The following is a 12,333-nucleotide window of genomic DNA, read 5'->3' as shown; positions in this document are numbered from 1 at the left end:
TAGATTTTTAGGCTGGCAGTGTTTTTTTGTTTCCTCACCACCTCAAATATGTAATTCCATTTTCTCCTGGCTTCCTTAATTCTTTTGGCATGTCAGCTGATGATCTTATTGTTGTTTCTTTGAACAGTGTAATCTTATTTTTACAGGCTGCTTCTCAGATTTTGCCTTTTCATGGTGGATTTAACATGACACACCAGGTGTATTTGCTTCATTTGGGAATCACAGAGTATTTTTTGTATCGGTGGGTTAGTCCCTTTCTTTAGTTTTGGAAAATTCTCAGCTATTGAGATAATTCTGTTGTGCTATTTTCTCTTTTATTTCCATCTACACATATCCTATTTCACATATTAGACTTTTCACTGAGTTGCTTGTGTCCCTAACATTCTTCTCTGTATTTTTTTCACCACTTCAGTTTGTATATTTTTTATTGACTTCTCTTTTGCTGAGTTAAATATATTTATTCTGCTATTGTTAAAGACATCTGTGGAATTTTTAATTTTAAATATTTATCCTTTTAGAATTTCATTTGATTATTTTGTAATATGTTCATTTCTATGGTAAAATTCTCTATCTTGTCCTCTACTTTATTCATGTTTTTCTCTTTCCTTGGACATATTAATTATGATTTTAAAGTCACGTCCGCTAACTTCAATATCTGGGTCATGTATGGTTCTAGTTTCTTTTTTTTCTTGGTGTTTAGTCATGTGGCTCTGCCTTTTGTGATGCCTCTTAATTTCATATTGAGTATTAGACAATTGTGCATAAAATTTAGAGAGACTTCTAGAAAATATCTTCTTCTAGATAGATATTGTTCCAATCAAGGACTGTGTTAAATTGAGACTGATTTATTCAACCTGTTGTTCCCCTGGCTTTCTAAGTAAGTTTTCAACTAACAGCCTGCTTATATTTTGTAGGCCCTATCCCCTGGGGGGTTCTGGAATGTCCTGAGATGTCTCTGCTCTACTTTTCAGAAGCTTTCTGTTTAGGTTTGAAACTTCCCTTTCTGCGCAGCCTCAGTATTGGCACTTGTCGTAATGAAAAAATCAACTGTGTACCTGAATCCTCCCAAAATCTCCACAAAATGCTCTTTTGACCTCTTTGTTCTCCAGTGATTTCTTCCAGACTTTTCACTAGGTTTTGCATGGAACTCACAGCCTCTCCCTTGCTGAGAACTGGCATGCCCCAGAGTGAAAATGACTGCTGAAGGCTGGTCGCTTTTCTGAAGTTTTTTCCTCTCCTCAGCAGTTTTCTGTTGCCCTCAGGCAAATGATTATTACTGTTTTTATCTGACTTTTCTCATTGGCTAGTAGAAGTGAGAGCTCTCGTTTGTTGACAGCTACTCCCATTTCCCCTGGAAGTGGAAACATCATTTATTTCTCAACTTCAATTTGACAAAAGTAAAATGCTCACCCTTTTTTTCATTTGAGTGTTTATATTTCTGTTGATTTGTAAGAGCACTTTACAAGTTTTACTAATTTATTTATTTATTTTTTTAGTTTTTGTTCTTTAATCTTATTTTTACGATAGAAAAATTTTTAGGTTTTTGTTACCCAATCTGTCAGCCTTTTACTTCATTGTATTTTTCAGTTATGGCTAGAAAGACCTTTTGTACCACAGATTATATATTTTATTTTTTCTACTAATTTTGTATCTTTTTTATGTTTGAGAATTTACGTTTATCTGGAATCAGTGTTGGCATATTGTTTTAATGTATCTATGTAACCATTTGTCTTGCTCATCTGTTATTAAGGATGTATGTATATTATAGAACTGTTTTGCCCAGCTCATGATCATTTTCCTTCCCTCACCTTTCTTTGAAAAAATGGAATTCCGTGGGATTTTGGTTGGCACTGTATAAGACTTATGAATTAATTTTGGGAGAGTTGTGCTTTTGCATTATTTTAGTTTTCTTGTTTAGAAAGATATATCTCTTCATTCATTTTTATGTTCTACTAAATGACATTTTTTTTCATTTTCTGCATATATTATTATACATTCTGCTCATTTTGTATAAAATTAATTTTCTATTTTGATTGGTCTCTTGATAATTCTTAACCTTCCTAACTGCCGTGTGTATGTGTGTGTGTGTGTGTGTCTGTGTGTGTCTGCATGCGTGTGTATGCATCCCATGACATGCTATACATACCTTTGTCTTATTGCCTATCCTGTTATATTGAACTTACCAGTGTGTTTCTGTGCCTCCCCCTCCTAGACTGTGGGTACTTTGTTGACTGGGATTATGTATTCACATTCATAAGTTTATAACTACACATACCATACAGCATCTTTCTCTTCTTTCTTTGCTTGCTTTTTAACTTAGCCATAAGCCATATTGTTACTTTGAATGTGTATTCTCACCACTACCATGTTATCAGAACTCTTGTTTCAGGATATCTGTATTATCACATATTAATTTCTTTTATTTAGATTTATGCGTGCCTTACACAAAAAAAGGATTTATGACAGCTCATTGACCTGGGTTTGTTAAATCGTTCACTGTACTACCCAGTGTGATGATGTACCAGGGTCCTTGGTCATGATACCATGAGGGTCTTGTAAGGGGAAGGAGAGAAGTGAATTGTTATTGAGATTCTTTTTTGTGCTTGGTCTGAGCTAGGTGGTTTCTAAACAGTTTATAATTCAATATTAACAATAATCTTGTTTCTCGATTTTATAGATGAGGATATTAAGTCTTGGGGAAGAGAAATAACTTATCCAAAGCCTCTGAAACTCTAAGTGACATGGTGAGGGGTTTGAATGTGTCTGACTCAGGACTGTCTGACTCAAAAGCCCAGGAATCACACAATTGTGATTGAAGATCTAGTATAACTCAAAAAGACACTCTTAGTTTTTAATGTCTTGAATTTTTTCCTCCCAATATGGTAAGCATTATATTTTAAACCTAGAAAGCAAAACGGAATATATCAAAAGAACTTCAGATCTAGATTTTGCAACTTTTGTTAACATGTAAATTCATATGTTTCCATATTCAGAATACTATATAAAGCTTAATATTTTTCTTTAGGTTATGTTCCAGTAATGAGGCTACTTAGAGAAAATGAATGCATTCTTGTTTGAAATGATTTTTTTAATATGTTGTCATTGATTAAGGGTCAGACAAAATGAGCTCTAGTTTTTGCTTTGTTCTTAACTTTCTCTGTAATCTTGAATGTGCCATTTTCCCCATCTTTACACAGGGATTAATTATATAATTTACGTTTTTGAAGAATTAACACTTTTTAAGGAATTAAAATAATCAAAATGGAACTGCTCTGATAAAACTATACAGCCCCAGATTAGTAGATACTATTTACAAGTAATAAATTCTCTAGTGGCCTTTTTCTGCACTGATCATTCATTAACTATTGAACATTATTCTGTGCTAGGTACCTATGGTAAGCACATGAAATTACAGTTAATATTCTTATGTCTTTTGGTGTTTGCTTAACTGGTTTTAAAGTGCACTTACAAAGAACTTGAAAAAATACATATTTTTTTAATCTTCCTACACAATCATAAAAATATGTATGTGGCTTTTAAAATGCTTCCTCAAATATTGTTTTTGCTTACTTCATGCAGTGAGGTCATAAAATGAACTCCTTAGTATATATTGCAAGTTTTTTTCTATTCCAGTGTTCCAGTATATAAATTTTCTTTCACAAATACAATATACATGAAATGTAAGTAGCTTATTGCTTATCTGAGCTTCTTGAGGGGAGAGACTCTCTGGGGATACTGGCATTGCTGAGGAGAAAGTTCTTCACATGTGAATTTGGAACTAAGGGGGTCTGCACAGGAAACGTCAGCTGTCACAACTGTCACAAAGATCCTTACATGCCTGGCCTGTGAGTGAAGTAGTTAAGAAGATGGGTGTGGGAGTAAAATTGCATTCTAAGCCCTATTGTGACACTTTTTAGCTGGGCCACTCTTGGCAACATTCCTGCTCTTGTTGAACCTCAGTTTCCTTATATGTCCAGTGAGAAGGATGAAAGGTTGCACCTCACGGGTTGCCCATGCAGGCTTGCGGACCAGCCCAGGCATGCAGGATGCACTCTGAATGATAATTCCAAGGTCCATCTGACCAAGGGGCATGTTTCTTCCACTTTGTACTGCAGCCAGTCCTAGAAGGAAGCCTGTGTGGTCCTAGTGTGTGGTTCACATTTTAGTGGGCACTGATTAGATTTACTTCAAAGAGAAAACTCAGTATTCCATAGTTGTCTTTTTTAACATGATATGAATTACTTCTATGAAAGGAGTGAAGGAATTTTTAGTATACCCATCCTCAGTAGAATCTTCAAGGACAGCCACATTTACACTGGGATTCTTCCATAAAGTGATTCCCAGTTTGATATGAGCATACAGGTGTTCTTTCATTTTTCTCCATTCCTTTTTCTCCAGTGAAAGTAGATTATCTTCTGCCCTCTAATTTGATTGGCAGGTAACATATGAGTGCTTTTTCTTCATGAGGTAAGAGTTATTCCTTGTATATGGAGAACTGAGATAATTGCTCATAACCCTGAATTATGAGGGCCAATGTCACAATGAGAACTAGGAGGCTGGACGTGACTTGGTGACAGATGATAAGTAAGAAGCTAATGCTGATGTGGTGGAAGTTGAGAAGAGAAAAAAAGCACTGAGCTTCCAGCTAAAATTGAAATTAACCCTCCCCATTCTGAAGATATAAACATAATTCTTTCATTAATGTGGATCAAATATTGTTAATTTTCAGTAAGTGAGTATGATATTATGATACGATACTGAAACTTGTTGGTTTCATTCACAACTGGAGGGCCTGAAAGCACTCATGTTTGGGGATGTTGGCCATATAACAAATGTTGGACTACCAAATGTGATGACAATGAAAATTAAGTTAATTTATGATGGTGTACTTATTTCTAAAGGAAATATCTATATATGATCATCCTTTCTCTGTACTCTACTTAAAATGTACATAGATAGGAGTTTGTGTGTTAGATAAATTTCTACTGTGATGCACATAAAAAACATGCTGTGAATCTCTATGTTGAAAATTATTTTCTTAGTGCAGCATTATACTCATTATATACTCTACACATTTAGTTTTTGAATAGATTCCTGGTATGATAATTACATAATCATTCAGTACAGTAGAAACATCATTATGGTCAAATACTAATTAACTACTAAAATGAAACAAAATAGAACCTAGTTCACAGCTTATTGTAAAAAGTGATTTAATAGGGTGCAAAACCAAATATATGGTTAAAATTATTGTTTGCATTAAGTATGAGTATTTTTTTTTCATAGAAGGAATTAGTGTTCTGGATGCTTATTATCTAATTTATTGTTTGGGCACACATTATAGTATCACAACCTTCATGACTTTTGGCTGTAGTGGAGCACCCAGAGAACATGCCATAAGGATTCTAGGCTTAGTGTGACTACATATACCTCAGGGCTGCTACAGAATTAGGAGATTAGCCAAAGGTTTCAGGCCACCATTTTCTCAAGTTCTTTAAATACTAGCTCCATAAGCCTCTGGGAACATGGGTTTCAGTAGTAAATCACTCATTTCTGGAGGTCTGGTTTGAACATCTTCGGTGCAGAGAATGAGTGATCCACCACTGTTTTTCTTCCCCAGTGCACCTTAGAAATATAGGACAGTCCCATTAGTAATAATGAATCCTGGCAGTTGCAGTTCGCCAGGTGTGTTTATGAATGGGGAACAGTCGGGAAATGTAATCTGTGGTAGGAGGGCTGTGGGTGGCTGCCAATAGGTTGACAAATCTTTGAGGTAAGTCTGTTGAGCATACCTCTCAAGAGGGCATCACCCTCCCTCTCCTTAAGAATTGCTTCTGTGTGTAAAATGGGATTTTATCTAAGTACTAGGAGGATTCAGTGCTCTTTGTAAATATGTTTGTGACTATGTGGTTTCATCTGTTCATCTCTTGTATACATATGGAATCTCAGTGAACATAAGTAATAACAAATTAGGTCTTGTTATCCTGACACATACTATAAGCCTAATAGGAATTAGAGACATTCTTAATGTCATCATCACCTTTGGTATCTCAGAATGTTGCTTTAACATAAATGCTTCTGATGAACAATTTATAAGTCTAGTGTCATGGATTTTGTGTTATATCCTCTTTCTTTTCCTTCATTTTTCCTGTTGTCTTTTTTCCTTTTAGTTTTGGCCCCTGTAGGTATTTATTTTATTTCTTATTGAACACTTTGTAATGCAGTTAAAGCAAAAATATATAGAACACATATGCAGGATGGAAGAATACTGGTAAGCTTGGTGCTACCATCTATAGCTACAACGTGTTGGGGGAGAGGTGGTTGTTATCCAACTATTCAGTGTGTTCCTGCAGTTACAAAATTGTATAGGAAAACACAAATATTTCAGATCATGAAAATATGCACTAGTGAATCAGTGAGTTATATTAGTAGTCCAGCATTTGTCCACCATTATTTCAAAGAGTCCACTCTTTGCAATACTTTTTGATTTATTTGAAGACAATATGATGCAAATTGATTATAAATTATAAAATTATAAACCTTGCAGAGGATGCAGATTTCATGAAGTCTGCGATGCTGGTGGTCTAGAATGTCTCTACTCACAGGCAAAGCCATGAAAGAATGAGAATCTGGTAGAGTTATGCTAGTAAGAAAATCAAGGCTGTTGGGTACTTCAACTGAGAATTATTTGAATATCAGAACTGGGAGAGGATTTTAGGAAAAAATAAAGTCCTTAAATTTTTTTTCAAATATAGTTTATTAATAAAACCATCATGTAAAAATTAAATGTTATGTGAAGGATGTCATAATATGCTGGTATAAAATATTGGAAAAATTGTGTCCCAAATTTCAGTTCATTTTTGTTTTTGTTCATACCAAAAGTTACACGTAGTTGCAAATATTGCCTAAACTTATTTTAATAGTTTGCATTTTCCTTTTTTACCTAATCCCAATCAATTTTTTTTCCCACCATTACTTACTATAAAAATTTGGGGCCCTATTATAAGTTTGGCTTCAAGTTACCTTTTTTTAGAATCAACTTTCTTTAATAATAAAGTCCTATTGTATATAAAATACATGTGTGAATTATGTGATTCTCCACATATAGCCATACATTCTTAGTGGTCTAAAATGAATATTAGATTTTTACCTGGAACTAATTGTGACTAAATTGCAAACAAATTGTGAATTTTTTTATTCGGTGAGATTAGGTAGGGATCAGGGTATTTGTTGTATGGAGCTGATTCTTTTAGATAGATGAATAAAACTGTATTTATATAAGTCTTTTTCTGGGATACAGAAAAGCTTTATTACAAATCTATGAATATCTTCCATTTGTAAAGCATTAATTCTTTAGAAAGGGCTTCTGAATCATTATTTAATTACCCTTTTTACTGTGTGATATTTGTTGTGATGAAATTGCCTGTTCTCTGAAAGTTCTCATAGAAAGTTCTCACAGAATAATTCTTCTCCATGAGTTGGCTCTATGACTGTGCATGAACTGAAGTATTATGAAGAGTATGAAAAACATTAGCCGCGTGTAGTGGCATGCACTACACCTGCTACTCCTAGCTTCTCAGGAGACTGAGGTGGGAGGATTGCCTGAGCCCAGGAGGTTGAGACTGCAGTGAGCTATAATGTCACCACTGCACTCCAACCTGGGTGACAGAGTGAGACGCTATCTCAAAAATATGTATGTATACATATATGAAAGAAGTACAAATATTTTGAGATCCAAATAATGAAGCAGCTGTTTTTGCAGGTACCTTGTGGTCTATAATCCTTTAGAACAAGACCGAATCTCGGTGGTCTCAGTCTATGTGAGTTCCCCCACGGTGCAAGTGTTCTCTGCTTCAGGAAAACCTGTGGAAGTTCAAGTCAGTGCAGTTTGGGATACAGCAAATACTATTTCAGAAATAGCCTATGAGGTATGTTGTGGCCATAGAACTTAAGGAGGCATTGTAAAACAAACCTAGCCAGTATATAATTTACGTATGTACAGTAGCCCCCATTTAGCCATCATGTTGGTGTATGTGAGGTGATGAAAGTTGTAAATACCAGAGAGTTTAACTGGCGGGTTAAATGACACTAAAGGAAAAATGATCCCATGTTCCCTAAAATGTTAATTTCTTTGTTAGTGTATATATTGTATCTTATTATATATTGTTCATATGTATATTGTATATCTTTGTAAGGATGTATACTGTTTATTCTAAGGTGATGCAGTAATTATTACTCATAAAATTTTGAATGTTTTGGTCTAACTGAATTTAATGACAATTATGCATATTGAAAGTGAGATAAATACCACCCTTAATAACTTTGGATAGTTTTAGGTTTTCATTGCAAAGGTGACATAACACACCATGGAAGATAAATGCCCTAAAATAATTAAGATGCTGCTTATTTGAGATATAATTGTGGAAAATCTGTGCTCAAGTAATAGATATTTTTTGTGCCAAAGTTTCTTAAAATAAGCAATGTTAAACTGATCACTGTACCACTAGAAAGGTTAAACTTTTAAAATCTGGAATGTAATTTAAACTGCACTTCTGGAGATACAGCCATAAACTAGGAACTCTTAAGAACTGTTTCTGCTTGACAAAAGCTATTGCTAGCTACTTTTATTATTATTATTTCGAGATGGAGTTTCACTCCTGTTGCCCAGGCTGGAATGCAGTGATGCGATCTCGGCGCCCTGCAACCTCCATCTCCTGGGTTCGAGTGATTCTCCTGCCTCAGCCTCCTGTAACTGGGATTACAGGCATGTGCCACCACGCCTGGCTAATTTTGTATTTTTAGTAGAGATGGGGTTTCACCATGTTGGTCGGGCTAATCTCAAACTCCTGACCCCGTGATCCACCCTCTAGCTACTCTTAAATATGCATAATCTTTTAGATAGAAAGGTAAACTATAATATAAATTTTGGTCAGATTTTACAGGAAGCTTTCCATCTAGAAAATGGAACCATAGCTCCTGGAAAGCAGGGGTCATGTCTTTTTCTGTGTGCATCCTCCATGCTCTGTTCAGTGTCTGCTGAACTTCAAGCATTTGATTGACTGAACGAACTTGTTTAATATTTATATTATGTTTATCATTTTTATATACCAAAATATCATAATATTGCAAAAAAGTTAATAATTAGGAAATGCCATTGTTGTAAAGCCCTTACATTCATGGAGAATTTCCTTCTCTAGGCTTTCTAGAGTACAACCGAACAATTGAGAATGATAATGCAGGTTCACATATTGGATAAAAACATTAATGCTTTTGATAGGCCTACCAACTTTAGGTTATTAGGTTCTCTGGATAAACTGAGATGTGTATGGTTTACCCACAAGATATCAAACATTTATAGAATATTGTTATACAGCCATCCCTTGGTATCTGTAGAGGACTGGTCCCAGGACCGCCTGGGAATAACAAAATCTTTGGATGCTCAAGTCCTTTATATAAAATGGCGTAGTATGGATGATCCCTGACTTACAGTGGCTCAACCTAGATTTTTCAATTTTATAATAGTGTGAAAGTAATGTGCATTCAGTAGCAACCGTACTTCAAGTACCCATACAACTATTCTATTTTTCGCTTTCAGTACAGTGTGTAATAAATTACGTAAGCTATTTCTATTTAGTATAAAATATGATTTGTGTTAAGTAATTCTGCCCAACTGTGGGCTAATGTAAGTGTTCTGAGTACATGTAAGGTAGACTAGGCTAAGCTGTACTTTTGGATAGGTTAGGTGTATTAAACACCTTTTCGACTTAACGATATTTTCAAATTCTGATTGGACATAACCCAGTCGTAAGTTGAGGAGCATCTGCGTTTGCATATAACCTACACACATCCTCTTGTATATTTGAAATCATCTCTAAATTACTTGTAACATCTGATACAATGTAAATGCTATGTAAATAGTTTTTATACTATAGTTTTTGTTTGTATTTTTTATTTTTGTTTTTCAAATTTTTTTACCTGTAGTTGGTTGAAACTGTGGACATGGAACCTGTGGATATGGAGGGCCAACTGGATTCTCTTTTTAAAAAATATGATAGTTTGTTGGTTTAAATGGTTTGCCTCTCAGTAGATAACATTTATCTTGAATAAATTCCCTTCCCTATCTTTTGAAGATCTCTTTTCGAGCACATATACCACCATTGGGACTGAAAGTATATAAGATTTTGGAATCAGCAAGTTCAAATTCACATTTAGCTGATTATGTCTTGTATAACAATAAAGTAGAAGATAGAGGAATTTTCACCATAAAGAATATGATAAATACTGAAGAAGGTATAACACTAGAGAACTCCTTTATTTTACTTCGGTTTGATCAAACAGGACTTATGAAGGTATGTTCTAAAATTCATAGAATGCTTATCATTTTTGCTACAATGTGTGTAGATTAATTAGGCAAAAGGGAAAAAAAGTCTTAAGTGGAGCTGTATCAAATACTCTTGAGTAAAAGAATGCATTAAGAAGCTTTTTGCACCTTCATTGACCATTTGCTGCTCACATGTATGGTCTGTGGGTGGCGCTGCTCCATGGGCTGTGTGTCACTGGTCCGCAAGATAAGTACAGAAATTGTTTTTTTAAGTTGTCGTATACATAGAACCAGATGCAACATGCTTAACATCTTAGTGGTGAGTGGCTTATTATTATTTTTTTAATCTTTAGCAAATGATGACTAAAGAAGATGGTAAACACCATGAAGTAAGTGTGCAATTTTCATGGTATGGAACCACGATTAAAAGAGACAAAAGTGGTGCCTACCTCTTCTTACCTGATGGTAATGCCAAGGTAAGTGGTACTGATAAGATGACAAATGGAATAAACACTTATTGAAGAGTATTGAGGAAAAAGATAAGTGAGTGTCATTATTTTTTCATCTGTTATTTATTAGGGATAGATGAACTTTTGGTTTCAGTATTATCTATCACCTTATTGATACTTAGCAATTTGTGGTACAAAGTTAGATAAATGGTTGGGCATAGTGACTCACACCTGTAATCCCAGCATTTTGGGAGGCCAAGGAGGGTACATTGCTTGAGCTCAGGAGTTCAAGACCAGCCTGGGCAACATGGCGAAATCCTTTTTCTACAAAAAATACAAAAATTAGGCATGGTGGACTGCATCTGCAATCCCAGCTACTCAGGAAGGGTAAGATGGGAGGATGGCTTGAGCCTGGGAGGCGGAGGTTGCAGTGAGCCAAGATCACGCCACTGCACTCCAGCCTGGGTTGATGGAGCGAGACCCTGTTAGATAAATAGCTGTTTAGAATTGGAATTTGTTAAGATGCTACAGTGAACAATGTTCAATTAGGATAAACAATGAACATGGGAAGAAACTAGATTTTACATAGAGTTAGGGAGCTTTTGTGGTGTTTATATGTATGAGTTCTATACAGACACAGAACCATATGGGAAAAATAGATTGTCCACTGGACCATTTTTCTCCTTAACTAGGCTTTCTAGAGCCCTTTAAAAAACAAATTTTTCGGCCGGGCGCGGTGGCTCAAGCCTGTAATCGCAGCACTTTGGGAGGCTGAGACGGGCGGATCACGAGGTCAGGAGATCGAGACCATCCTGGCTAACACGGTGAAACCCCGTCTCTACTAAAAACTACAAAAAACTAGCCGGGCGAGGTGGCGGCGCCTGTAGTCCCAGCTACCCGGGAGGCTGAGGCAGGAGAATGGCGTGAACCTGGGAGGCGGAGCTTGCAGTGAACTCAGATCCGGCCACAGCACTCCAGCCTGGGTGACAGAGCGAGACTGCGTCTCAAAAAAAAAAAAAAAAAAAAAAAACAAACAAACAAATTTTTCTTACTCTTGACTATAAAGGTAGTAATATGCAAACTCTGGCACATTTTGAAAATGCCAGAAGCTGAAGAAAACACTAAAATTTACCAACTAGTGCACAATCCCATGAAAACCCTTGCCAACATTTGGATGTAATTCTTACTGTCTTTTATTTTATGCATATCCTTTTCTCCCCATTCTCAGGTCTTGACTTCTTGCATGTACATATTCTGTTTTTCGTTTGTTACAGTGCTCACAATCTGATGGTATGTTTTTAAAAATCGAATTTTAATATATACTCTTGTGTTTAAGATGTTACATATATTCTTTTTCTCCTGATTCTTCACTACTATAACATTGTAATAAGCTTTCTTTGTACCATTCTTTTTATGCAATTCTGATGAATTTCTGAGAATAACTTTCATTTTGTATCAGTTTCTGAAGTCTTTTAAGGACTTTTGCTATGTACAGCTTATCTTCCCTCTAGAAAGACTAAGCAAATGTTCAATCCCACCAGCATTTTTTGAGAGTAACTCTAA

The 12,333-nt window shown here is 35.4% G+C and overlaps 1 protein-coding gene across 1 annotated transcript in view; it reads left to right on the top strand.

Annotated features, from left to right (window-relative positions):
• MAN2A1 (mannosidase alpha class 2A member 1) overlaps positions 1-12,333 on the top strand; it is a 192,438-nt gene that overhangs the window by 121,192 nt on the left and 58,913 nt on the right. The window contains exons 13-15 of the mRNA XM_030926978.1: positions 7,763-7,928; positions 10,131-10,349; positions 10,675-10,797. Of these exons, the coding sequence (XP_030782838.1) occupies positions 7,763-7,928; positions 10,131-10,349; positions 10,675-10,797 (508 nt within the window). The remainder of the gene's footprint in view (positions 1-7,762; positions 7,929-10,130; positions 10,350-10,674; positions 10,798-12,333) is intronic.

Source organism: Rhinopithecus roxellana, chromosome 3 (assembly GCF_007565055.1).
Source record: "Rhinopithecus roxellana isolate Shanxi Qingling chromosome 3, ASM756505v1, whole genome shotgun sequence".
NCBI classification, from domain to species: Eukaryota; Metazoa; Chordata; class Mammalia; order Primates; family Cercopithecidae; genus Rhinopithecus; species Rhinopithecus roxellana.
This window is presented reverse-complemented; position numbering and strand designations above follow the sequence as displayed.